Here is a 26,869-nt window from a genome sequence, read left to right on the forward strand (position 1 = left end):
ACGTGAATTTGAAGATGCATTTATTATTATCACCATTTTTATCAGTATTATTTTTATTTTATAGAAGAGTTATTCTACTCAGAATTCCTATATTACATTTTTATTTTTTATTTTTTTATTAAATAAATGTGTGATGTAGAATTAATGAGTATAATTTTTGTTTTTTACAAAATTAATATAGTTATTTGTAACTCTCAAAGAAAAAGAAAAAGAAATCGCCTGGTTTTAATTTTAACGAGTAGTTTTCTTTGAAAAGGTTTGTGATTCAAAATGTTTTCTCATTTGTTTAAAAAATAAATTAATATTTTAAATAGTGAAAGAAAGTCACACTCAACAGAACGGTCCGGTCTCCCTCCTCCTCACTCACGTGACTCGCATATCTCCGACTCTATTGCGACGAATATAATTGGCCAGGATTGCCACGTGTTCAAAACCAAGCCGTTACAGCACGGGGATGCGGCGAGTCGTATGGAATGGCACCGGTCGCCGCCGGAATCTCCGGCTGTAAACAATCGTTTTTTTGTTTTGTTTTTGTAAAGCAGATTTAAATATAATAAATGAAAAATAGTTGGGCAATTCAATTCGGATTCTCCTATAAAAGTGTGATTCTCTGCTTTAGGAATTTGGACTCTACTGTGCTCCTCGTAACTCCTCTGCTTCTCACTCTTCTCTGTCTGTCTCTCTCCGAGAGTTTCCTTATTCCTGAATTCATTCATTGAGATATCTGTTTTAGATGCTTTTATATTCGTCCAGTTCCTGTTCCTTCTCCGCATTCCATCAATTTTTTGGGTACAATTGTCGTTGTTGTTGTTGTTCGAGAGATGCATAATTTGGTCAAGTACACAGAGCATCGGAATGTTACGAATAAGCTCGTGAAATCTCTTGCCAAACAGTTTCCGGTTTCCAATGCCGAGAAACCAAAACTCGTTCGGATCTCCGTCACGGATGCCGATGCTACTGACTCGTCGAGCGGTGAAGAGGAAGACGAAAAGCCGTTTCGTCAGTACCGAGTGAAGAGACTCGTGTACGAGATCAGAATCCGTGATTTCTCGCACTACGCGGCCATTAACGCAAAGCCACAGAATGCAGAGCTGAAACAGAGGCCAAAGCAGCCCAAAGAAGAAAAGAGTACTACTCCGGCACCGGCACAGGCAAAGCAGCAGTTTTTGCAGGATGGTAAGAGGTACCGAGGCGTTCGAAAACGACCATGGGGTAGATGGGCGGCTGAAATCAGAGACCCTCTCCGGCGGGCGAGGGTTTGGCTCGGGACGTACGACACAGCCGAAGAGGCAGCCATGGTATACGACAAGGCTGCCATTCGCATCAGAGGCCCCAACGCTCTCACAAACTTTGTCAAACCTCCGGTTTCGCCTCCAACGCCTAAAGTTGATACGGAGAGAAACACAGTGAGCACTACTACTCCGGCGAGTTCTACTCAACGAGCAGTTGAAGAAAGCAAGGAGGATTGCTTGTGGTTGGATCCACAAATGTTGAAAGATTTCATACTTTTGGATGAAATGATGCTGCCAGAAACATATTCAAGAGAAGATTTAATCGATATCTCAGTAGATTTAGAACAAGACTTGAAATGGGACGTGGATGCATACTTTTCGGGTTGAAATAAATATGATTTGTGAATAGCGTTGTCTTCTGTAGATCAAAACCATCACTACTCTTGTTGTTAATGAAAGTAGTATTATGTTCAAAAAAAAAAAACCATCACTACTCTATCATCAATTTCTAATGTGAATATGCATCCCTCCTGATTATTTGCTCGTGGATTCTTATTTCCAGTTCTCTTACAAGTCTACCTTACTTTTTTATAATTTTATTATCTTCAATTATATATAATTACTTTATAACTCTCGTTTGTTTTCACAACTGTTCTCAACTCATCTTATCTCATTTAATAATTATAACTTTTTCAAATCTCTACGCAAAGTAAAATAAATAATTCAATTTTTTAAAATTTTAAAATAAAAATAATATTAAAAATATATATTCTAATAATATTTTATTCAACTTTTAACTTTAATCTCAATTATTTCATCTTTGAAACCGCAATCTTATGCATATCAATAATTTTAACTTTTTAGATGATCACAATATGCGGGATCAAATTTCTTTTAAAATTATTGTCCGAATTTAATTCAGAGAAAGTGTAAGATGAAGTAGACCCTACAACATTAAATATTATCTAAACAATATTATATGAGTAATAAACGATATAAGACTTACTTTATGCATTACTTTATCGCTTGAAATCTTTCAAGTTAGATAAAAATGTGAGATGATTTTCTTCTTTGTATTAAGATTTTTGCTCGCAATATGAAATCTCAATATTAAATAGAGTGAGATTGGCTGCATTTAGATCTTAAATTGAGTTGAGTTGAGATGATAAAATATTATTTTTTAATATTATTATTATTTTAAGATTTAAAAAAGTTAAATTATTTATTATATTTTATATTAAAATTTAAAAAAATTATAATGATGAATTGAGATAAATTAAGATAAATTTAGAAGCAAATGAAGCATGAGACTATTATAAAAAAGTACAGTTTGAATAAAAAGAATATTGTTAGGTACAAGTCTGAAATAGATAAATTATGTATAAGTTATACGTAAAAAAATAGGTTTTTTTTTTTTTAAATTTTTAAGATGACATTTATTTATAAAAAAAAGATTATATTAGATTTATATAATTGAGGCATGTAGAAATTATTTGTCAAATGAAAAAACTGGCACTTCAATTCCACTGGTAAACGGGTGGGCCGCCTTAGGGGCTTGAGAGCCATAAAATATGGTGTTAATATTGAGTGTTGTTGGCCACTCGTGTAACAGAAGAGGATGGTCCATGCATGTTATTAATGTTCAGTACTATGATTTTTATACATGGTGAAAGGTCAACAACAAAGATGCAGTCTGCAACCACAATTATTAATGGTGCTGCTAGAGCCACCGCCGAGAATCTCATCGGTAAGACAATTTTTTTTTGCTTTTTTTATACAATTTGTTAAGCTATTTAAATATTTTAAAAAATAAAATTAGATAAATATATTAAAAAATAATTTCTTAATCATTAAATAAAAAAATAAACAATCAAAGGTAGGGGTGGGCTCTGATTCCGACCGAGTCGAAATGTCCACCTTTGACCTCCGACTCTGACTGGGGTTAGAGGTATAAATCATCTCTGACTCCAACTTCGATCGGAGTACATGTGAGCTTGCCCTAGCTACTCGGATTGAGCATGGGCTCATAGCCCACTATCCAATGCCCAATTATTGACCCATCACTGTTTAAAAATATTTTTTAAAGAAAAGACAAGATAATGTAAAAAAAAAAAATTAAAAAAATTAAAAAATCTAAACTATTGTGGATTTGCCTATAGGCTTTGATAAATTTCGCCTCATTAGCCTTTGTTCTGTTTTTTATAAAATTGGTTCCAATATTATTGTGAATCGATTAACAGGTCTCCTACCTCGCCTGATATCTTCGGAGCAAGGAGCCTTTATCCCTGGAAGAAGTATCTTTGAGAACATTATTCTCACCCAGGAAATGGTTCATGGGGGAAATATTATGTTGAAAGCGGATATGGCGAAAGCTTATGATTGTGTGGATAGGGCTTTTCTGATTACAGTCTTGCGAAGGTTTGGTTTTTCTTCTCAATTCTGTGACTTGTTGAATAGTTGTATTTCTAACCCTTGGTTTTCGATTATGATGAACGACACGATCAAGGGTTTATTCCCGGAAGGCCGTGGTCTTCGTCAAGGGGATTCTTTGTCACCTTATCTATTTATCATTCAGAAAGAGGTCCTATTCCGAATGATTCATGGCAGCGTGAGAGATAATAAATTTGGTCATTTCTATCAAGCTCGAGATATGCCTACTATTTCTCATTTGATATATGTTGATGATGTAATGATTTTTTCTAATAGAAGTCAGAGATTGGTTCGAATACTTCAAAACATTCTGACTTAATATGAGAGGTGGTTGGGTCAGTCTATCAATATTCAGAAATCAACATTATATTGTTCGGAAAAAACTTCCCCTATGCGCAAGCGGAGTCTTTTACGTCGTACTGGGTTCATGGAATGGACTTTTCCTTTTAAATATCTAGGTGTTTCGAGTATTCTGGGGCACCTTAAGCAGTCTTATCTAGAAGGCATGGTGGATAAAGTGAGGCAAAAAATCAGTGATTGGAAGATGCGACTATTATCTTTTGGTGGAAAACTAATTATGTTAAGGCATGTTGTATCTAGCATGGCGATTCACCTCTTTACTATTGAAATTACCCAAGTACCTCTGTAACGTAATAGAAATATCTATCAATTCACTCAATAAATTGGTTAGTTGTTAATTAAGTAATAATTTGATAGACAATCAAATATAAAAAAATAAACAAAGTGTATAATACCAATTTTGGTTACGAAGGGAAACTCTTTAAAAAAATCTCTAAACGTAAAACCCTACGGGACAGCTAAACCCAAGAAAATCAATTTTATTATTTGAAAATCAATTACAAGTAAATCTCAATTACAAAACCTTTGTAACTTGACTCTCTTACTTGACCAGACAAATGACTCATTTGTCTTCTACTGCAATAGTAGTCAGAACCTCTCGCGATTTTCAACCTATTAACTTCCCTAGAACTCCAGTGGCTGAACTTGATCACTTCCACTCCGACATGGAGTAAGTACACACTCGAAAAGAGAAATCCTTAACAAGAATTCTCACAACCTCAAGCACTTGGATCTCTCTCAAATCTCCAAGCTCTCAACATAAACACTGATCCAAAAGATCAATGAAACCTTCAGCCGAAGTCTCTTTAAATAAGCTGCTTAGTGGTTATCCAATTATGCTGACAGTTACATTCAATTATAATTTTTTTACGCTATTGACGGACTACTAACGGCCAGCGCTGAAGTTTCATCAGATGACTATTTGATATCTTCTTGATAGTTTGAAATTCTTTCTGCTTGATATCTTCTTTTTGAATCTTCTATCCAGATCAAAAGTCTTTTGAACCTTTATCTATTCAACCACTTATCTTAGAATTCAAATATTTATAGATAAAGATAAAGACAAACTTTTATCTATTAATCTATCTATCCTTGAATTTAAATATTCATAGATAAAGATAAAGATAAATTACATTCATCCAATAATTCAAATAGGTCCTAGTCATCTAATCCTAGTGAACAAACTTTTACATCAACAATCTCCTCCTGTGGCGGATTGGTGACAATATCAACTTGATGAATTTAATATAAAACCTGTCAACAGCACAAACAGTAGACCAAGAGACCGAGTAGAGATTCAAGGCAAAAAATAATGGCATAAAACAATGACTAAGATTAAATTTCACAAGATTTAAAATCTAAGCATGTTCTAATCTTGAAGTTGAATTATATCCATATTTTAGTTCTCCCCCTCAATATTAAACTTTATTAATCAGAATAATAAAAATTCATTCAACTCCCCCTCAACAACACACTTACTCAAACTCTCCTTAAAATTCACAATACGAATTTCATAATACCCGAAGTAAATCAATCTTCCAATATATCTCCCCCTTTTTGTCACTAATTTTACAAAACTCATAACTCTCATGTGTCTCAACTTTTCATGGATTAAATGCATATGATGTATAAGCATGAATGCAAGTAAAATTATGATAAAATGAATGAAGTAGTTTGATTGAGACATAAAAACAAGCACTTCGTGGGCACTAGTTTAAAACGAGAGGTAGAGTGTAGGAATCCACCAAATTTGAGCATTTTATACATGATTAAATTATCTTCATGTAATCCTATGTATAAATGCATATGCAACCCAACAACAATCCAAGCCCCAACTTCACGTATCAATTATCAACAGCTATTTTACAGGTCCCTCAAGTTACTATCACCAAGCTTCATAGGTTGATGAGCTCCTTCTTTTGGGGAGAGTTCGATGGGAGAGATAAAAAGAAATGTGTGGCTTGGGAACATCTTTGCACCCCTATGGAGGAAGGTGGTCTTGGGTTACGGCATCTCCAAGATATTCAGAGAGCCTTACATATGCGTTTTGCTTGGAATATTTTACAAGGTACTTCTCTATAGGCTAATTTTTTCAAAGCAAAATATGTGGGCTCAAAGCCTTGGTTTTTAATAGAGGGCACCAAAGGGTCTAGATTTTGGAGAATGGTTGCTAATTGTATCCCGCTATTGCTGAATAATTCTAAGTGGAAACTTAGAGAATGAGAGATTTTTTTTCTAGTATGACAAGTGGAGGGATAATGTTCCCTTAATTAATGACATGCCATAAGTGAGTTCACCCATGCTAAAAGTTAAAGAGTGCAAGTTGTTGGATAGTGGGATGTGGATCTTATGGACAACTTAATTGGGCAGAAGAAGGTGGATGATATTTTAGTCTCTTTATCTGGACCTTCTTCTGGAAAGGATATGCTTGTTTGGACTCCTACAGAGTCAAGTATGTTCTCTTCTAAATCTGCTTGGCATTGTATTCTTATTAGAGGTTCTATTCTTGGTTGGCATAATTGGATTTGGCATAAAAGTCTTCCATTAAAAATGTCTATACATTTTTGGAGGGCTTGACACATGGCCTTGAGCGTAGATGAAAGATTTCGTCGAATTGGTATTCCTCTTGTTTCCAAATGTGATTGTTGTGATGTAGGTCATCTTGAAGATATTAATCATGTGCTTTTTTAGGGTGATTTTCCAAAAAAAGTATGGTCATTTTTTGGCACTCTGTTTGGTAATCCTCTTGGCAGATCTTGGACGCAGAATTTTGGGTCTTGGTTTAGGCGTGCTAGCTCTTCTTCTCAGGTGGGTTTTATAGTGGACATCTTTCCCATCATTGTTACTTGGCGCCTATGGAGGAGAAGATGCCTTGCACGTATGGAAGGTATTTTGGAAACTCATGAAGCTGTTGTTCATTCTATTTGTGTGTGGCTAGGTTCCCTTTGTCATGCATCAAAGAATCCTATTAATTTGTCTCGCCAGGATGGCATGATTCTAGAGGCCTTGCGGATTAAGCCGGTTATGCCTAAAGCTCCTTGTTCCAAAGTGGTTAAGTGGTTAAAACCACTATCGGGATGGTACAAATTGAATACAGATGGTAGTTGTCTGGGAAATTCGGGCACTTGTGGCATTGGTGGGGTTATTCGAAATGACTCAGATTGTCTTGTCCAAGCTTATGCCTCTCATATTGGTTTCGATTCTAATAACAAAGCAGAACTTCTAGCGCTCCTTCAAGGTTTGAGAATTTATAAATATTTACATATTTCTAATGTGATAGTAGAAATGGATTCGATGGTGGTTATTTTTTGGTGGAATAGAGGAAGATGTGGTGTGTGGTACCTAGAGGATTTTTGGGAAGAACTTGTTGGATTGTCTCGCACTATGCATTGCCGATTTCAACATGTGTTTAGTGAAGGTAGTATGGTGGCGGATTGGTTAGCCAAGGAAGGGGCCTCAGGCGCTGAGTTGGTTTTTTCTAATAATTATGATATGCCTCAGATTCTCAGAGGATTGTTCCATTTAGATTTCTTAGCCCTCCCATCTTTAAGATGCTAGTTGTCTGGTTTTTTGTGGTTTTGTTTTCTTAATCATTCCATAGGATTGTCATAGAATGTTTTCTTGGTTGCGGTCTTGTTGGGTTTTCCCATGGGCCTTGATTGTTACCACGGTATTCCTCCACCATAAGTGAGAACTTTATTAATAAATTCAGGAGGGGTTCACTATTGGAAATGTGATTTCCTACTCTTCTTTAAAAAAAATGTACAATACAAAAATAAGTGATTTAATGTGTGCAAACGATAAATTTAAATTTAAAATTACAAATTCGCAATAAAGTTAAACTTACAACACCAAAATATAAATAATGTCATAGATTTGATTCAAATAGCCACAGTCCCCCACATCAGTCCTGACAACCCATGCATTTGAGTCGATGGCTCGTCGACTCGATTCTCGATACTTGATAGTGATTTCGTGCATGAAGTTTTACTGATCAGATACACTATATTTTCTTTAGTCATTTAACTATAGACTTGTAGAATGATAGAATCTAAACCATCAGCCAAGTGATAGATGACATAAAATAAGACACATTATGAACTCACCTCCACCTATAATTCTGACGAGTTTTACATGATGGTAATCATGATATTGAGTTTCTCACCGATAAAGGGGTTAGGGGTTCTCCATCCCACGGTGCATCCGTCTCAGTCATCCACAATTAGTTTGAGGTTCACAACTAGGTCTACAAAATTATATAAATTATAAATTAAATAATGAAAACATTAAAATTATGTAAATAATCATTTACAACCATAAAGTTACCTGATTCAAGCCTATAGCTCTCGGTATCAATGATATCTACTCTAATGGGCATTGAACTTAACCAGATTTGTGTGCAAACGAGGGCCTCAAAGGTGGTTGGAGATAATGAAGTCCGACAAGCATGTGAGACATGACCTTCGGTGCTAAACGCTGATTGAGAGGCAACTGCAGTGATAGGAATAGCTAGTACATTCCTCGCTATTCGGGAGAGGATTGAAAACTTACCAGAATTCACCTTCCACTAAGTTAATATCTGGAATGTCTCACTAGGTGCCTCAACATCTTCCATAAAGGAGTAATGGTCGTGGAGTGTGTAAGCACCGTGCAGTCGCTTTAAAAAGATGGGATCTACTATATTTAAAAAATTAATTTTTTTTCATGTGGGTCTCGTATTTATTCATTTTTTTCAAAGTGATTGCCTGACACTTGCACACTCATGACTGCAACTATCATTTCTCTCCATAAAGTAATGCTCAAACTCAGACTTACACTGCATAATATTCCTCAATGCACGGTTTTGATGATACCTTCGTAGTCGCAATAAATTTGAACTCTATGCATGTGTGTGATCTAAGGAAGATGTCGAGCCGGTCGAGGATGAGGAGCTATCACCTCCGGTTAAAGACTGACCACTACTGTTGTAATGACTATATAAATCATTAAGATCACATTTAAGCTTGGTAATAAATGATCAGTGTCCTCATCACCGAGGACGTCCCTAATCCAAGATTCTGGAATCACCAACTTATATCGGGAGTCAAGGATCGCAGTCATAAATAATAATCTATTTATCTTTCCAACATCCCCTCAATATTTATTATATTTATATTTCATCCTCATAGTCATAGCAAGCAACAAACCCACACTATCAACATGACTCTGTTGCAAGTAGTCAAAAAGCACCGAGAGCTTCTCGAAGTACACGTTCGCAGTAGGATATTTTATCCCAGATATCCATATAGTTATGTCATAAAATAATTTCAAAAATTGAATAAAATACATAACATTGACCCAATCAATTGTGTTCAGCGCATTGAGCCCTCTTCTTCCCCCAATTGACTCCAGCAAAGCATACCTCATGCCGCCATTCTTGACCTCCATCCGCTCGAACGTTGGTTGGTACTTCTACGCTACATTCAACATCATGTATGTAGAGTTCCATCGAGTCAAAACGTTCAGTTGCAACATACTAAAAGATGAGATCTCAAGGTGTTTGACTATTACCTTAAACTAGCAGAGCTGCTGGGTGGAAGCCCTCACATATCTCATAAGGTTCCAGACTTTAGTAATGAAATCATCAACCTCCTTCAACCCCTCAAAAACTATGAAGTTGATGATATGAGCACAATATCGAACGTGGATAAATTGGTGCTCACGAATGATATCCTCTTTTATTATCGTATTCCACTTGAACCAATCAATGATAGTATCATTTGCACTGGCATTGTCAAACGTGATACAAAGTATTTTTCTGATTCCTCAATCCTTTATACAGTCATCCATCTCCTTGCCAATGAATGAACCATTGTGATTAACAATTTCTTTGAAGCCGATAATCGGCTTCTGTAACGCCCACTCAAAGTGGGTTGTGATACACATGTAACCCACATTCTATATGGAGGTCCACGTATCAGTCGTAAATGACACTCTTTGACTAGTGGTAACAAACATTTCCTTCATCAATGCCTTCTCTTTGACATGCATCTTCAAACAATCACGCATCACCGTATACCATGAATGTATGGAAAATTGTGGCTCTAAAGTATGCACAAATTTGCGGAAGCCTGCTTTGTCGACCTTGATAAAAGGCATATCATTAATGATGATTATCTCTACAAGAACATCCCTTAACATATTCTCATTATATTGAGGGATTGAAATCTTCTTAATCTACGTGCCATCAGTGGCTGTAGAAGTCTCATAACTCTGCTTCTTTTGTTCAGTTGCCACCAACCCTTTCTGTATCTTATACCATTAGCAGCCCGTAAGATGTGCTATTAATATTGATGTACTTTGCTTCTTTTAATTATAATCGCATTATTGTCCACAATAATGGCATCGAGCATGTGGGTTCTCACGATCACCGAGAACTTTAGTGAAATGTTTTTATGTCCACGATCTTTTTTTACTCGACCGTGCTAGTCGATTAGCCTCAACATTCATCAACTCCTCCTTATTAAGCATATCAACATCTTCTGTACGTCATCCTCTTGTAGACAATCGTGGTGTGGAATCCATAATTAGCTATGAAAATAATCTGAAACAATTAACAAATAACTATCATTTAACATGTTCTGAAAATTATGTACACACTGGAAACACATTAAAAAGGAAAAAAAATGTGTCTAGTCGTGTTTGTGGTTTTAAAAATAAATAAAAGACAAAACTGAACGTCCACTCAAGCCACACTCGAGCGAAGGCTCGAGCGAACAATCTGTGTGAATATCGCTCGAGCCACACTTGAGCGAAGAGTCGAACGGACAATCTGTATGATATTTGCTCAAGCCTCACTCGAGCAAATATTAAGCAAAGGTTCTCTCTCTCCGTTTTTTCACTCTTTTAATGCGTTACTGCTCAAAATTGCGAAGGTGTGGATTCGTAAATTTAGCAATGCGCAGGCCTTTATGGTTGGTACAGGATGCATAAAATGTGGAAAGGGTTTTCCAAGTCAAAAACAGTACTTGCATTGCATATACGTACGTATAACATATACGTGTATATATATATATATATATATATATATATATGAATAATGCTAAACGGACGAAGGTGTGTACGGACTAATTAATGGACTGATAAGGGGGCAGTCCATTCAGTCGTGTTTATTGCATGAAAAGGGCATAATTACAGAGTATTATAGTTGTTCAATCCACACGTAAAGAAGACAGAATAAGGGGGCAGCAGCCAGAATGAATGCAGGTGCTCAGGTGGGGCTGCATTTTTGCTTGAGTTTATTATATCTGGGGCGGGCTAGGGGCTGTGAGAGGCCCCACAACTAACGTTGTTTCAGAGATATGGAAGGAAATAAAGAACAAGTTTCGAAAACAAAAGCCAAAATGGTGTGAGGATCATTCTCATATGCATAATTCAGAAGGACAGTAGTAAAAGTGACCTATTTTTTTTTTTGAATTGTTTTCGTGCGTAGAGTGCAGTGCAAGTGGATGTGTGCTGGATCCATCGCCGCTTGTACTGCAAGTGGAGGTGCTCCTTGTACACAATATTCCTGCTTAGCCATTAACTTGGTCGTTTAAAATATGAGAAATGATATTTACAATTATGTAGTATATAAGTACCGTATAATTTCTTTTAAAAAAATAAATAAATATAAGATCTATAGAAAAAAAACTAAGTTTTTAATAATAAATCTATTTTTTTAAAAAAATTATTGTACGAAACTTGCATATTCTATGACTATATCTATTATTACTGTTTTGGAAGTACAAGCTAGGCCTCGAAGGTATAGCTAGCACAAGCACGCACAAGGTAGGCTTGATCGAGACAAAATGTACACCAAACCGATTATCTAATCCAGTTTGTAGTTAAAGTTAAGATACTAAAGTTGAAGTTAGTCTTCAAAGCAGTCGCGCGGGACAGAGACGCTACACAAAGAATTCAAAGGTTCGGAAAGAAAAGACAGAAATCACAAAGAGAAAGGGAAAAAAAAAAAAAAAAGAGCAAAAACAACGTCATTAGTTGCTTTTATTTATTCCAAAACACCCACAAATCACAATGTACACTAAATGCTTTTTGATTCTCTTGATTGTATGAATTATAACGTGTGGCTTCTGCACTACTTCAACTTGTGAGCTTATTCGGTTCGATTTCGAGTCTGCTTTTTGTGCCAAGCCAGACGTGTAAATCTATTACTACAACTATATGTGTATTCAACTAAAGGCATTTTCTTTCATTCTTTTTATTTCAATCAATATATATATATATATTGCTGAGTAAAAAGAGTAGGCAGGGACGATCGGAGGTGGCTTTCTCATGATGACATGTCCAATATTAGCTTGATTGGCTATTCTTATGGTTATTTTACTATGACTATAGTTTTATTGTTGAGGTTACCTTCTTAATTAGGAAGATGTGAGTTATCCCTCCCCTCTCCCGACCTCCCATCAGTGCACAATTCTATTGACTAGATCACATTCTAACTGCAATGAACAAAAGTTTCACTTCATTCATTCCAGGCCTTCTACTGTTTTCTTTCTTTCTTTCTTTTCGAGAAAGAAAGAAGACGATGGTCTTTAGCCCTGTCCATGACCTTTAACATTAACTGATCATGCTATTCTTGTCAAGAACGCTAAGATATATGGTGTTTTCTAACCAATTTCTGATGGATTGAAGGCACGCACAGGTCATCAGCATATATTAAGTGGTGGCTTGAAATGGTGCAGTCATGTATTGTGATCCATTGAACAGAGATAACCTGAGAAAATTAAAGGCATGGACTCTGCTCTACTCAAATCAGATGGAGCTTATGATTTTCATGATCTTGCATATCATTTTGAATCTTCGATCCCTCCAGCTGGACTCATGCATGAACATTTTTTTGACCCTTCATCGCATCGCATCGCATCCTTGACATGCATATATTTACATGGCATGGTCCTACATTTCATGATGAAGGTGAGACTGTGGGGGCATTATCAGCCAAGCCTCTCCTTTGTGAGCAACAACTAAAATTTGTTAAATTTTTACTAACCAAAACTCCATTTTCTATGTTAGTTATTCACTTTTCAAAACACCTCTATGTTTCCAATCAATATTTCATAAGTACCTTGTTTAAGTCAATCTTCTTCTCATTGTTTCTAACAATTAATCATGCTTTTGAAAATGTCTTTTCCTAATAGTTATGTTTCTTAAAGATTTTTTTTAGAGTAATTCTACATACAACCGTGAAGTGCGTAAATGCCACATAATCGATTTGAAAAAGAGTGGGATCTACTATTAAAAAATTAATTTTTTTTCATGTGGGTCCCATGTTTTATTCACTTTTTTCATAGCGATTACGTGGCGGTTGTACAAAGCGATTATGTGGTGATTACGACAGCTTCCGTGCATGGTGAACGGAGCTCCTAGTGTAAAAGATGATTCCGATGCAGTTAGAGGGAGAGAGAAACGGAGAAGATAAAGCAGATGAGAGATTGGCTTACAGTGGCCATCCAGGGCATCGACGTATTCTGGGTGTATTTCGACAGTGACCAGTGGCAGTTTCTTGGCTATTCTTAGCTGCTTCGGCGTGGTGGAGACTCGTCAGTTTCTCTTGACCGCGACGGTGCTTTGTTTTGACGAAGAGAAAACAGGAGCAACATTGGTGTTCAACGGCTCATGGTGGTTGTCTTGTGGCGATACGTGCAGTGCAACACAGCGTTGCATGGTGTACATAATGATTGTCGGAGGGGCTTCACGATGTAGAGCTATTGGCTAATATTTTGTGCAGTGGCAGTGGTAGTGAACTGTGGTGGTTGCCTGGTGCTTGGCATCTCACTGAGTGGTGTCAATGCAGCTTTTCGTGGCATGGGTGTGCTTTTTTCCGTGAGTGTAAAACAGAGTCATGCAGTTTTGCTTGTTCCGTGCAACGGTGATTTTCATTTTGGCCTAACGAGGTCGACGATGCTACTAATATGTAATGGCTCTCTTTTAGAAAAGTTATAGAATAATTTGTCGTGGGTAAGTTTTTGAAGAAGCAGTGGGAAGCAATAGTAAGTATGAAGGAATTGTGGGCTTAAAGGCTATTTGAAGATTAACGGTTATTTGAAGATTGAAACGGTGCGTTACTTTTAAGTCTGAAGAAGTGAAACGGTTACTTGAAGCGGTGCGTTGCGTTTAATGATACGGGGCGTTTTGGCAATTGTAAATAGCCGTTGTTTTCAGTTGATTAGTTGAATTAAACGGCTGCATTTTATTGTGTAGCCTTAGTATAAATAACAAACTCTTGTAAATGGAAGGGGACTGGAAAATTACGAAGTGAATTTCATTGTTGTAAGGAGTTTGGAGATTACTCGAAAATCTCTCTCATGAAATCAAAAGTAGATTTCTTGGCTTAATCTTGTGTTCTTTATGGGTTTTGGTTTATTGCGTTATTGTTCTTGTTGCTGCACATTACTAGGTTCTTAATTCAGAAAAACAATTAAAAGTGGGCGGTCCTCTCATGGCGGATAGTACCATAGTGCAAAGAAGTCCTATACTAGTAAAAAAAGTTTTCTCTTCTCAGATGGATGAGAAGAGAAAACTTTTTTATCACTGTAATGAGAAGTGGAATCCCACTTATAAATGTAAAATCCCACTTATAAATGTAAAATCCCAATGTTTACCTTTTGCAAGTTAATCAAGAGGTTTCAGACCCCCTCTTGGGTGAATGAGGATGACTTATGTTTAGGAGATGAGGAGAGACATGCTGTAGTTCAAGAAGAAGGGGAGGAAGGTGTTGAGGTGTCTATTAGTGCTATCTCAGGCTGTACTACCAGCAATGCAATAAGATTGCATGGGAGAATTAGTGCCTGCGCTGTTGAAATTCTAGTGGACTCAGGAAGTACTCATAACTTCCTAGATCCACTAGTGGTTCGGAAGGCTGAGTTGAGGACTGAAAGGGATTCAAGCTTACAGGTAAGGGTTGCTGATGGGACTAAAGTACTGAGTTGAGGATTGGAAGATATTCAAGCTTACAGGTAAGAGTTGCTGATGGGACTAAAGTACTGAGTCGAGGAAAAGGTGAAGAAGTAGTTAGGATACAAGGGTCTAAATTTTCTGTTCCTTTTCATGTGCTATCATTAGGAGGCCGTGACATTGTTCTTGGTGTGTAGTGGCTCAAAACTCTGGGGTCTATTTACTGGGACTTTACTAAGATGTCAATGAGTTTCAGGTTAGGAAAGGAAGATGTAGTGTTGCAGGGAATTAGTACTGGCACTGTTGATGTGCTAATGGGAGACAAATGGCTTAAACTTGATTTTATAAATGGTCAAGGGTGGTTCTTACACCTAGTGGGGGTAGATCAAAAGGTAGCACCTGAGTCCACTCCTAAGATCATTACTAAGTTATTGAATGCATACCCAAGGGTTTTTTCTGAACCTATGGGTTTAACACCTAATAGGGCTTTTAACCATCCTATTAATCTTAAAGAAAGGGCAAACCCTGTTTTTGTTAGGCCATATAGATATCCCCATTACTAGAAGGCAGAAATTGAAAAGATTGTTCGAGAATTGTTGGCTTTTGGGGTGGTGAGACCAGTGTTTTGAATAACATATCGGAAGTCGTACCGGTCAAGGCACTGGAACGAAATATTTCGGTACCGATACCGTTTCAGGATAGTCGATATATGAATAAATTATATATAAATACATATATATAAAAATTATAAATAGCCTAATCTGAATTGGAGGTCAAAAAGTAAGCTTGTAGTTTGAAAAAATGAAAAAAAAAAATTTGAAGGCCGAAATATAGGCCGGTACAGGCCAAAATTGAGGCAGGTATGGCCGGTACCAGCCAGTATTTGGGTCGGTACGAAACGTATATGGTATCTGTACCGGCCTAGCGGCCGGTACGGTAAATATCGACCATACAGTACGAGATTGAAAACAGTGGGTGAGACCCAGCCAAAGTCCTTTTTCATCACCTGTTTTACTAATTAAAAAAGCTGATGGTACTTAGAGGATGTGCATTGATTATCGTGCACTCAATCAAGTAACTATCAAAGATAAATTTCCAATACGTGTCATTGATGAGTTGTTAAATGATCTCTTTGTTGCACAAGTGTTTTCTAAGTTGGATTTGAGGGCTGGTTATCACCAAATCAAAGTGAGAGAGCAAGACATCCCAAAACAACTTTAGAACTCATGAAGGGCACTATGAGTTCTTGGTAATGCCCTTTTGGGCTTACCAATGCACAAAAAACTTTCCAAGGGCTGATGAATAACATATTTAAGCCCTTTTTAAAGAGGTTTGTGTTAGTTTTCTTCGATGACATACTGGTCTATAGTAGAAATATAGAAGAGCATGTTCATCATTTGAAATCTATTTTGCAAGTATTGGAGCAACACACCTTGTATGTTAAGATGTCAAAGTGTAAATTTGGAGCCTCTGAAATCGAATACTTGGACCACATCATCTCAGGTAAAAGGGTTCAAGCTGATCCTTCCAAGACTATAGCCATGGTGTAGTGGCCTAGCCCCAAAACTTTGAAATCCTTAAGAGGGTTACAGAAAATTTATAAGACATTATGGATCAATTGCAGCCCCATTGACCTCCTTGTTAAAAAAAGAACTCATTTCATTGGGATGAAACAGCTGCAGTTGCCTTTGAAGCTTTGAAAAAAGTTGTCAGCAATCCTCCAGTTTTAAATTTACTAAATTTTTTCAAAACATTCATTATTGAATGTGATGCTTCAGGCATCGGGATGGGAGCTGTCCTTATGCAAGAGGGCCACCCAATTGCCTTCTATAGCAAGGTCTTGAAAGGTAAAGTCTTATTGTTGTCTACTTATGAGAAAGAGTTGTTAGCTCTTGTCTCTGCAGTGACTCGATGGAGGCCTTACTTGCTTGGCCATACTTTTAAGGTGAAGACTGACCAACTGGCTTTAAAATATTTGATTGAACAAAAGGTGGGAACTGAGGCACAACAAAAATGGATCTCTAAGTTGATTGGATATGATTTTACAGTTGTTTATAAGAAGGGCAAGGAAAATGTTGTAGCTGATGCACTTTCTAGAAGAAATGAAGAAGGTTTTGCCACGGTTGCTCTAATATCTTTTCCTACCCCTTTGTGGATAGAGGAACTCAAAAATAGTTACTCCTTGTGTCCCAAAACTTCCGAGATTCTAACTAAGTTACAACAAGGGCAAGAGGGACCTAAACATTATTCTTTGCAGCAAGGGTTATTGTTGAGGAAGGGAAGGTTGGTTGTGATACCATCTTCACCTTTCCAGGCAAAAATTTTGCAATTCATTCATAATAACCCACAGGTAGACCATGTAGGCTACCATAGAACTCTTAAAAAGGCTAGGTTGGATTTCTTTTGGGAAGACATGAGGCAAGAGTGTGATCTGTCAAGCTAATAAACATGAAAATGTGCAATATCTTGGCTTACTACAAGCATTACATGTTCCAAATCTTCCTTGGCATGATATCTCTATGGATTTTGTGGAAGGGTTGCCATCATCCAACGACTATTCTGAGGTGTTTGTTGTTATTGACAGGTTAACAAAGTTTGCTCACTTCTTTCATTTATCACATCCTTACACAACCACTAAGGTTGCACAAGTTTTCTTTTTTGGAGTTTTTAAACTCCATGGATTGCCTAAATTCATAGTCTCGGATAGAGATCCAATTTTTACCAGCTCCTTTTGGAGGCAATTGTTTCTTTTGCAAGGTACTTCATTGGATTTCAGCTCAGCCTACCATCCACAATCAGATGGATAAACTGAGGCATTGAATAAAAGCTTGGAAACGTATCTGAGATGCTATGCTGGACAGAAGCCTAAAGAATGGTCTGCGTGGTTGTTTATGGTTGAGTGGTATTATAACACTACAACTCACTCTACTATAGCTATTACTCCATTTAAAGCTCTTTATGGGTATTCCCCACCTAAATTGCTGTCTTATGTGCCTGGTACTACGCGTAATTAAGTTGTGGATCTCCAATTGAAGTCTAGAGAGGAGATTTTATCCTTGTTGAAGGAAAACATTCATAAGGCTCAACACAGAATGAAGTTCTATGCTGACAAGAGAAGGTCTGAGAGGACTTTTCAAGTTGGTGACTGGGTGTTTTTGAGACCCTACAGACAAAAGTCAGTTTCTTTGAGGCATAATATGAAACTAGCTCCTCACTTTTATGAACCTTTTTAGGTTTTGGAAAAGATAGGAACTGTTGCCTATAAGTTACAATTGTCATCTTCTTCTTCCATACATCTTGTGTTCCATGTGTCATGTTTAAAAAAGAAATTGGGTCAAGGCATTGCTACACTGCCAATTCTTCCCCCAACAAATGCAGCTGAACAGATTCAACCAGAGCCTGAATTAATTTTAGAGAGGAGGATGAGGAAACAAGGTAATTAGTCTATTACTGAGGTCCTTATCAAGTGGTGGGGAGCTACTGTTGAGGACAGTTCTTGGGAATCCTTATGGAACCTGAGAGACCTTTATCCACACCTAGTGGGTAAGGTTCTCTAAAAGAAGTTTAATAATGTCTTGTGGACAGAGTCCGGGGATATAATGGCTCTCTCTTAGAAAAGTTATAGAAGAATTTGTCGTGGGTAAGTTTCTGAAGAAGCAATGGGAAGCAATAGTAAGTATGAAGGAATTGTGGGTTTAATGGCTATTTGAAGCTTAACGGTTATTTGAAGATTGAAATGGTGCGTTACGTTTAAGTCTGAAGAAGTTAAACGTCTACTTGAAGCGGTGCGTTGCGTTTAATGATACGGGGCGTTTTGGCAATTGTAAATAGCCATTGTTTTTAGTTGATTAGTTGAATTAAACGGCTGCGTTTTACTGTGTAGCCTTAGTATAAATAATAGACTCTTGTAAATGGAATGAGACTAGAAAATTACGAAGTGAATTTCCTTGTTGTAAGGAGTTTGGAGATTACTCGAAAATCTCTCTCAGGAAATCAAAAGTAGATTTCTTGTTTAATCTTGTATTCTTTCTGGGTTCTGATTTATTGCCTTATTGTTCTTGTTACTGCACATTACTGGGTTATTAATTCAGAAAGACCATTACATGATAGGTTCGATATAGATCAACTTCAACGTGGGGGCTTGCTTTGATTCTAGAGGACGTGGTTTCTTACGAAGAAATATAAATTGGCTTCTATGTGTTCAATGCCGTTGGTTACAAACTGATAACGTGCATATCAACTAATAATGTTCATATCCATGATTCATGAAGAGGAAGAACGTGAGACGGGATTATTCCACTACGTTCATTCTATTAATGGAGAATAGACAATAAATAATAAATAATAATAATAATAACAATAACAATAATAGCAACATTAACCTCAATTACAATTACACATGTTACTAATAGAATTTGATAAAATTCCTAATAGTAATATATGTTAAAATAAAATATTTTTGATAATATTTTAAAATGTAAAGAAATAAATAATATATTGTCAAATTTAGGCTCAACATGACACAAACTTAAATAAATAATAGCCCATCAACATCCGAAAACATTGGCCAATTAAACCTAATTTAAGCCCAATAAAATTATCTATATTCCAACCTTAAAAATATTGGGCCTAGTCGTTAGAATGTGTAACATCCATGATTTTAAATTAAGGATTTTTAAATTTAAATTTTATATTAATAGTACCATTATAACTAATTTTAATTCTTAATTTATATCCTTGAAAACCTTCAGATATTCAGCCGCTGTTTCTATTTCAATTCCTTGAACGATCCGTTGATTTTTGAGATGTTACAATGTAAGAGCCGAATAGTTCAATTTATATTCTATATTCTCAATTATTTTGGCAAAGCAATAAATCTCCATCTCCTTAATTCTCTATTCTTGATCTTATAACATCAAGAAAATTTTTCCTTCTCATAACCTCGTCACCATATGTTGAGTTTTTAGTGTTGACATTGTGACCTTCAATCTAGCACCTGAGTTCTATAATTCCTCTCGGTGAGTTTCTGTTACACTTATATTTTAGTGATCTCCATTGCTTTATTTTCTTCTGTAATTGACCAAATACTTTGTAAATTTTATTTCTACACCGTCGACCACCACAAGGGGTTGGAAGTTCTTGGGCAACCACTTTGTTTGCCGAGTGGGTTCTTTCTGTTAGTCTTGTATTATTCTGAATTTTAGGAAAGCTGCCATCGTCACACGTTAAGCCCTTTTCTTTCTCTCTATGTTCTTTTGATTCTCGGTAAGCACTACCAAGGTCCAAGACTAAGTCCCTTTCTCTCTCTGAACTCCACCATGATCAGAGTCCATTTCCAGTTGTGCCGTCATAGAGCTTCACAAGATCCGCCCCTTTTCAAGGTGTATCTTTCTCCCTCGGTAAGCTCTCGCCGAGATCTCATCGCTCCACCATTGGGATCTAACTTATGATAACTCATCTCTAAGAGGACAAAGTTAATTCCTGCTAACTTGTTTCTACGAAATTATTGACAGTTTACAAGAGAAAGAGTTCATGAAGTTGTTTGAATGCTGGGTACATTAGACAGCATTTCAATACTAAAGAAAGAACAAAACTTAGCAATGCACAAGGGCATGGTCCAAAGACCAGAAAACAGAACCTCTTGGAATGATCATGAAGATATCTACCATGCCCTGGTGAATGGATGTTTCAGGTCAAAGCATAAGCCCTTAGATTCAATATGATTACTTGATGTGTATCGGGAAAGGTAGCTATGATAACCAGAAATTTCATGGCAGCTACAGATAATAGCTTACTTGGCGTGTTCAAGCAGCTAACTTAGGATCCACTGTTCCAGTTGAATTGCCTTCTCCCGTTAGAACGCGGTCTGGATCCTGCACATAAAATACACATGGGTGAAACGCATTTAACAAACAAAAGGAGTTAAGATAGTTGGAAATTGGAATCTACCTCCATTCCCCATTTAATGTAATCTGGGGATTCACAGGCCTTATATTCATCAACCAAACTCTCAATTATGTCTCTTGATTCGTCAAATTCTGAAAGGTCATTGTCCTGTACAAGTTTAAAATTATATTTAAATAAGACCCAAATGTAATATCAGAACTCAATAAAGTTGACAGCCTCAAAGCATTTTCTAATTTATCACCAACATTACTCTCTCTTTAGAAAAGGCTTACGTCAACAATTAATGCGCTTATTGCTCGACTATTTTTGGAAGTTCATTGATAACTGTAGATAAGATATATCGGGAATCCAATAATAATATATTCTAATGAAATTAATAAAGCGGCCTACCCTTGCATTGCAATGCACAAACGATAGAAAGAAGACACATGAAAATTTTAACTGGTGCAGTGTCCATGACAGACATTTATTCTGAATTGAAACTACTGAACTTACAATGATGGCAACTTACAGCGAACATTGGAAATTTCCGGTAGTTGTCAAGAAATGCTTGCTTCTTTCTTAACTTCTCATACTGACTCAAACACTTGCTGAAAAGGTGCCTGATACTAGTATGGCTAGCTAGCATAAGACCACTGACCTAACAAATACAAAGCATACCAACCTTATTGCTCATCTCAATACTTCTTTTCAATTATCACTTGAGTTTAAAAGATAACAGGGAGGCCTGTTTTCAAAACTGTTTAAATCAACATTAATGGAAATGTAAATTCCTGAAAAAATTTTGAAGAACAGACATTGACAGGAAAAAAAAAAAAAAACAGAACAAGGAATCTTACCCTGTGAGCAGTTTGAACATATGGAGACTTTCTAGACAGAGCAACCTACCAAGAAAAATAAGAGATAAATGATGGTATAACTAAGTTCAAAAGAAGGGTTTAAGTGTCAGAAGTAATTGTTTCTAATCTGGAAAGAAACCTTTCTCATGTATACTCTCTGTGTACTTGGGCTTTGCCCATTCTTATCAATAAAATTTCTTGATTACCGATCAAAAAAAAAAAAAAATCTGGAAAGAAACCTGAATGCTTGCAGGGCCCCACTCAATGAAGTTAACAAGCTTTCTTTCACGTATCCTCTGCAAACTCTCGTGAACCTGATCACAGAGAAGGCAAATAGCAAGAAGTGGCATTATTGAAAATCATCCCCATAAATTTTCCATTTAGAGAGTCCGGATAGCTTAACATATTTCCAAGGTCACAGCCACAAAATTAGAGAATATCAAGCAGCTTAACCCCCTTCGCCTTTATTTTTTTGTGGTGAAACTATTAATTTAGTCCTCCTTTCTAGAATTAAATTGAAATTTTGAAAAATAGAATTTATTTAATAAAAAATTTTCGTTAGTGGAATATTAGTGCATCATTTCTTTAAAAAAAATTCAAAAACAAAACACAGTTTTTGAAAATTTTTCATGTATAAAAAATTTTTGTTTTTTGTTTTTAAATTTTAAGATTATTGATGTAGTCTAAGAAGGATTGATCTGTTTGGTATGAAACGGTTGGATCTCTACCTAGAAATAACACAACCTTTAAAAAAGGAGGAAAAGTAGTAAGCCGTAGTGTACTCAACTAAGAGAATGTGGGCCATATGATACTCTAGATACGGATATGAGAACCTTTACACATGAACTCTGATCTTAATAAACTATTACATTATTTATGGCCAAAAGTCATAATGAAAATGAGTCCTAAGTATATTCCATCCAATAAAAACAAAATGCCAGCTTCTCAATACAATTACCCATATAGGAATTATGAATATTACCTGAGTAGGGTCAACTTCCCCTTGAATGATATTCAATATTGATATATACTTTGCTTGACTGGCCTCTTTTGTTCGAGCGTATGAGGAAACCATAATATTTTTTGTCTACAGAAAATATATATATGTCAAAAGACTGCCAAACCCTGCATGGATGCAAAAATTATACGCAAAGATTCTTGCCTGCAAGAGTCTTCTCATAACATCAAGCACGCTGGTTTTGCGAATCAAGTTAGCCTACCAAAAAAGGAGTTGCATCAGATTCAGATAAGTACCTCTTTAGAACCATAACATGCCTAATTCAAAAATTCCCAGCAATATGATATGGCAAAATTTTCAAAGAGAGAGGAAGAGAACAAGATGAAAAGATAAATGGCATGCATATGTGAATTTTACCTGGCGCTCCACTGTAAGTGGTGTATATCCTGTCATTAGAAAGTGGCATCTTGGGGTTGGAATTAAAGAAGCAAGAAGGCCAACCAAGTCATTGTTCATATAGCCTGGATATCGCAGAGTGGTTGTGCTGGCAGACATTACAGTGGAAACCAAAGAATTTGTCTGAGCAAAGGTAGGATTTGATAAATTAAGACTTTCCACACAAATTCTATTCAATGCAGTATTATCAAGAACAACAACGCAATCAGCATTTAATGTCAGTCGCTTGAGTGTCAAAAGTGAGTTGTAGGGCTGGACCACCACATCACTTGTCTCCATCTGGTTAGGAAATACACTATATGTCTGAACCAGTTTTTTGCTGTAGCGATCGTTAAGAGTTTCCAGCAAATATGAACCCATACCTGCATTATTTCAATTGAGAGCACTCAATAAATGCACAAAGAAGGGAGCACTTTAAGAAGTAATGTGCATACCATCATGCAAATACTACAAAGCATGAAGGGCAAGGGATCTGGGTCATTGAGGCAAAATTTTGACTAGATGATTATAATGATGCCCAAGGTAGCAAGTGAGTTCATTTTTTATACATCTTTAAGATGCTAAGAGCAATCTCAATTTAGTTCAACTTCAGCACAAACAACGAGGAGCTTAGTTCACTCTATACACCAGAATTATATATCAGTTGTGCACTCCAATGAACCCAATACCAAAGAGTAAATTATCATATTTACATTAACTAATCAGCATTGTAATGATAAGGAAGATGTACAAAACATTTGGTTTATGTAAGAACCGTAAAGACAGAGAAGTAAAGAACCTGAGCCTGTTCCTCCGGCAATAGAGTGGCATAAAACAAAACCCTCAAGACTATCACTCCCATCTGCTTCTCTATCAATCATGTCCATTATATCCTCTTCAACACCCTTCCCCTAATCAGAAATTAACCACCATATGAACAATATGAAAATCAGACCATCAACGCCCTATACATGCCAGTGAAATCATAAAATTTTCAAGCCTATAATCGGAACTACTTGTGATCTTTCTTGCAAACTCCAAATAATGATTCTCTAAATAGTGGAAGTATGACTCATCAGAAATTCTCACGATAAAACATTAATTGCATGTATGAACGAGTGAAACACTCTAATAGCGAAGAATCATTTGTTTAATAGAAAGACTATTTTTTTTTTTATGTCGGGGAAAATCTCCAGGGCAAGGCCCTTCGGACCCACCACTGCAGAGTAAACCCCAATCCCGTGCATCACACCCTCGGAAGTTTCCTTACACGAAACTGGTTAAATCGCTGACTTTTCACAAGGGGTGTGGCCCAAAGGATTGTTTGCACCCATGAGGTGTTGAACCTTGGAGCTTGAAGAGAGTGATACCCCAAGACCAAAGCCTTCACCACTTGGGCCAACCCCTTGGGGTTAATAGAAAAACTTAACTAATAATCTGATACTGAACCATATATTGGTATTGAGTCAGAATATTAAAGGATTTAGCATATATCTTTCTTAACAGATATCACACATCCCTGCTTTAGCCAGTTTCAAAACCACCAAAAAGCGCATATTTTTTCAACACCACAAGAACTTCAGTCAATTAACATGCAACCATATTAGAGCTGGATTGGTAGCATGGACGGTACACATTCAAGAAGAAAACAAACCAATATGCAAATATCCAATCACCTAAGAGTAAGGCTTGGTTTGGATATTAAAACAATCTCAACTCATCTTATCTCATATCATCTAATCATTACAAATTTCCCAAACTCCCAAACAAAATACAATAAACAATTCAACTTTTTCAAGTTTCAAAACAAAAATAATATTCTAATAATATTTTATTCAACTTTCCTCTCATCTCGTCTCATCTCACTTCATCTCGTCTCAACTCACTATCCAAACTAAGCCTAAAGCTTTGAGTACACTGAGAGCTGTCATAATATTTCGCTCAGCATCTAAAGAGACTGTCATGGAAACAAAATAACAAACCTGATGATAACCACTGGCCCAATTATTTCCTGCACCTCCTCCATGATCTGAAAGAAAGACATTCTCGTGATTGTAGAGGTTTCTATATTCACTATTTTGGATTCCATTAATTACCCTGGGCTCCAGGTCAATCAGCAAAGCCCGTGGGATGTAGTGCTGATCATCAGCTTGATAGAAAAATACATCTTTCCGGTCCCCTCCCTGCAGCATCTCTAACTCAGTAAATAATTATAAAATTTAAGTCCATTGGTAGAATAATGAATACCTGTTGACAATAAAAATCCTTTGGTCAACACTGAACAAGGTTGTACAGTTCTAATTCACCATTGCAACTAACTCGGCATTACCTTGATGAGAAAGTAGTAATAAAAAAAATGGAAACTCTAAATGAAAACTTGCATCCAAGTATTCAAATTAAAATTTCATCTGAACCTAAAACACAAACACAGCTTATTTTGAAGTGGAGTTTAAATTAAATTCCTCCAATCTTCCTCAGTTTTTATTTGGCAACCAAATGTGGGCAATTTACCAAAGAAAACTAACCACATGCAAGAAAAAAATCAAACAGGGACAAACAAATATGTAAGAAAGAATTAGGAAAATCAATGTAAGCTTTTCCTTATTTACGCAATAAAACAAAACTAGCAGTCTCGTTACCCTAACAAGCCTGTTTTAGGAAATTTTACTTCCATTTCCTCTCTCATTTACAATAAAATACATACTCGTACACATCATCTCTAACTCAAACACATGAATAGATACATACACATAATTAATGCGACTTAATTAAAATATCTCTAATTTGATAAAATACAAAGGGAAAAGGTACGAGTGTAGAGAAGGACCTGAGTGGAAAAATCTTCGAGAATGCCTTCCTTGCTGATCCCGTGCTCGAGGCAGAGCTGCTTCCAGAACTCCATGCCGATCTGGTTCCCGCATTGTCCAACCTGGAGGGTGATGATCTCCCTCGGCATTGTTTTCCCTCTTGTAACCCTTTTCTCAGGAAACTAATTAATTTGGGTTCTGGATCAGACCAGAAAGAGAGAGAAGCGGGACCTTCTCTGGCGCGGGGAGATTTTTGAAAGGAGAAGATCAGTAGGGAGAGAAGTGACGTAGGGTTAAACATCAAGATTTTTCTTTATATTTTAATTTTAAAAATTAAGTAGTGCTACTGAGCTCCTAATTTGTTAAGTGTAGATGTTGCGATGAGTTAAATTATAAATAATAATTTTTTGTGAGTTTTATTAAGATAATTTTTTTTTAAATTGAAATATATTTATAGTTTTACGTTAAAATATATAAAATAGATTGAGATGTGTTTAACTTTCTTATGAAAAGTTAAAAAATTAGTAAATTTTATCAATAATTAATTTGAGATGAGTTTGAAATGGATTGAGATGAATTCAACAATCAAACATAACCAAACTTATACTAGTGAAATTGTATTTTTTTTTTAAAATATTTTTTTAAACATCTTTAGATATTTTTTAAAAAAATAAAAAATATATCACTTCCCTGAAAATCATTTTTAATCATTAAAAAAATAAAATAAATAAAATACCTGAGCGATAATTTTAGGAGGCAAACTCATGAGATCAAGTATCATTTTCCTTTAAAATTAAGATCAACTCTATTTTTCCATTAAAAAACTTTATATATATATATATATATATAGGGATGAGGGTTCGAATCTAATTCTCCTATTTGAAAACTAATTCTTATGTCATCTGGTCCGAAAGATTTTGGTATTTTCCTATTAAAATTAGAGAATATTGGTTTATTAAGGTGGCA

At 36.1% G+C, this 26,869-nt stretch overlaps 2 protein-coding genes across 4 annotated transcripts; one reads left to right on the forward strand and one right to left on the reverse strand.

Annotated features, from left to right (window-relative positions):
- Positions 1-590: 590 nt before the first annotated feature.
- LOC108998399 (ethylene-responsive transcription factor CRF2-like) lies at positions 591-1,769 on the forward strand. Its single transcript, XM_035683818.1, has one exon. The coding sequence runs from the start codon at positions 822-824 to the stop codon at positions 1,617-1,619; it is 798 nt and encodes a 265-aa protein (XP_035539711.1). The 5' UTR covers positions 591-821; the 3' UTR covers positions 1,620-1,769.
- An 18,666-nt stretch (positions 1,770-20,435) lies between these two features.
- On the reverse strand, positions 20,436-26,202 carry LOC108998371 (tubulin gamma-1 chain-like). 3 transcript variants are annotated; one of them, XM_035683293.1, is made up of 11 exons: positions 25,924-26,202; positions 25,079-25,279; positions 23,896-24,007; positions 23,079-23,479; positions 22,866-22,919; positions 22,686-22,790; positions 21,943-22,017; positions 21,704-21,748; positions 21,376-21,504; positions 20,907-21,011; positions 20,436-20,830 (listed from the first exon to the last, which is right to left on the reverse strand). In XM_035683293.1, the coding sequence occupies exons 1-11, from the start codon at positions 26,050-26,052 to the stop codon at positions 20,762-20,764; spliced, it is 1,425 nt and encodes a 474-aa protein (XP_035539186.1). In that variant the 5' UTR covers positions 26,053-26,202; the 3' UTR covers positions 20,436-20,761. The 3 variants fall into 3 exon arrangements, with proteins under 3 accessions (XP_035539186.1, XP_035539187.1, XP_018830461.1); XM_035683294.1 differs by having other exon boundaries at positions 25,079-25,343; positions 25,924-26,009; XM_018974916.2 differs by lacking the exon at positions 20,436-20,830 and having other exon boundaries at positions 20,936-21,011; positions 21,360-21,504.
- Between the last annotated feature and the right edge of the window lie 667 nt (positions 26,203-26,869).

This window comes from Juglans regia, chromosome 12 (assembly GCF_001411555.2).
Source record: "Juglans regia cultivar Chandler chromosome 12, Walnut 2.0, whole genome shotgun sequence".
Classification (NCBI taxonomy): Eukaryota; Viridiplantae; Streptophyta; class Magnoliopsida; order Fagales; family Juglandaceae; genus Juglans; species Juglans regia.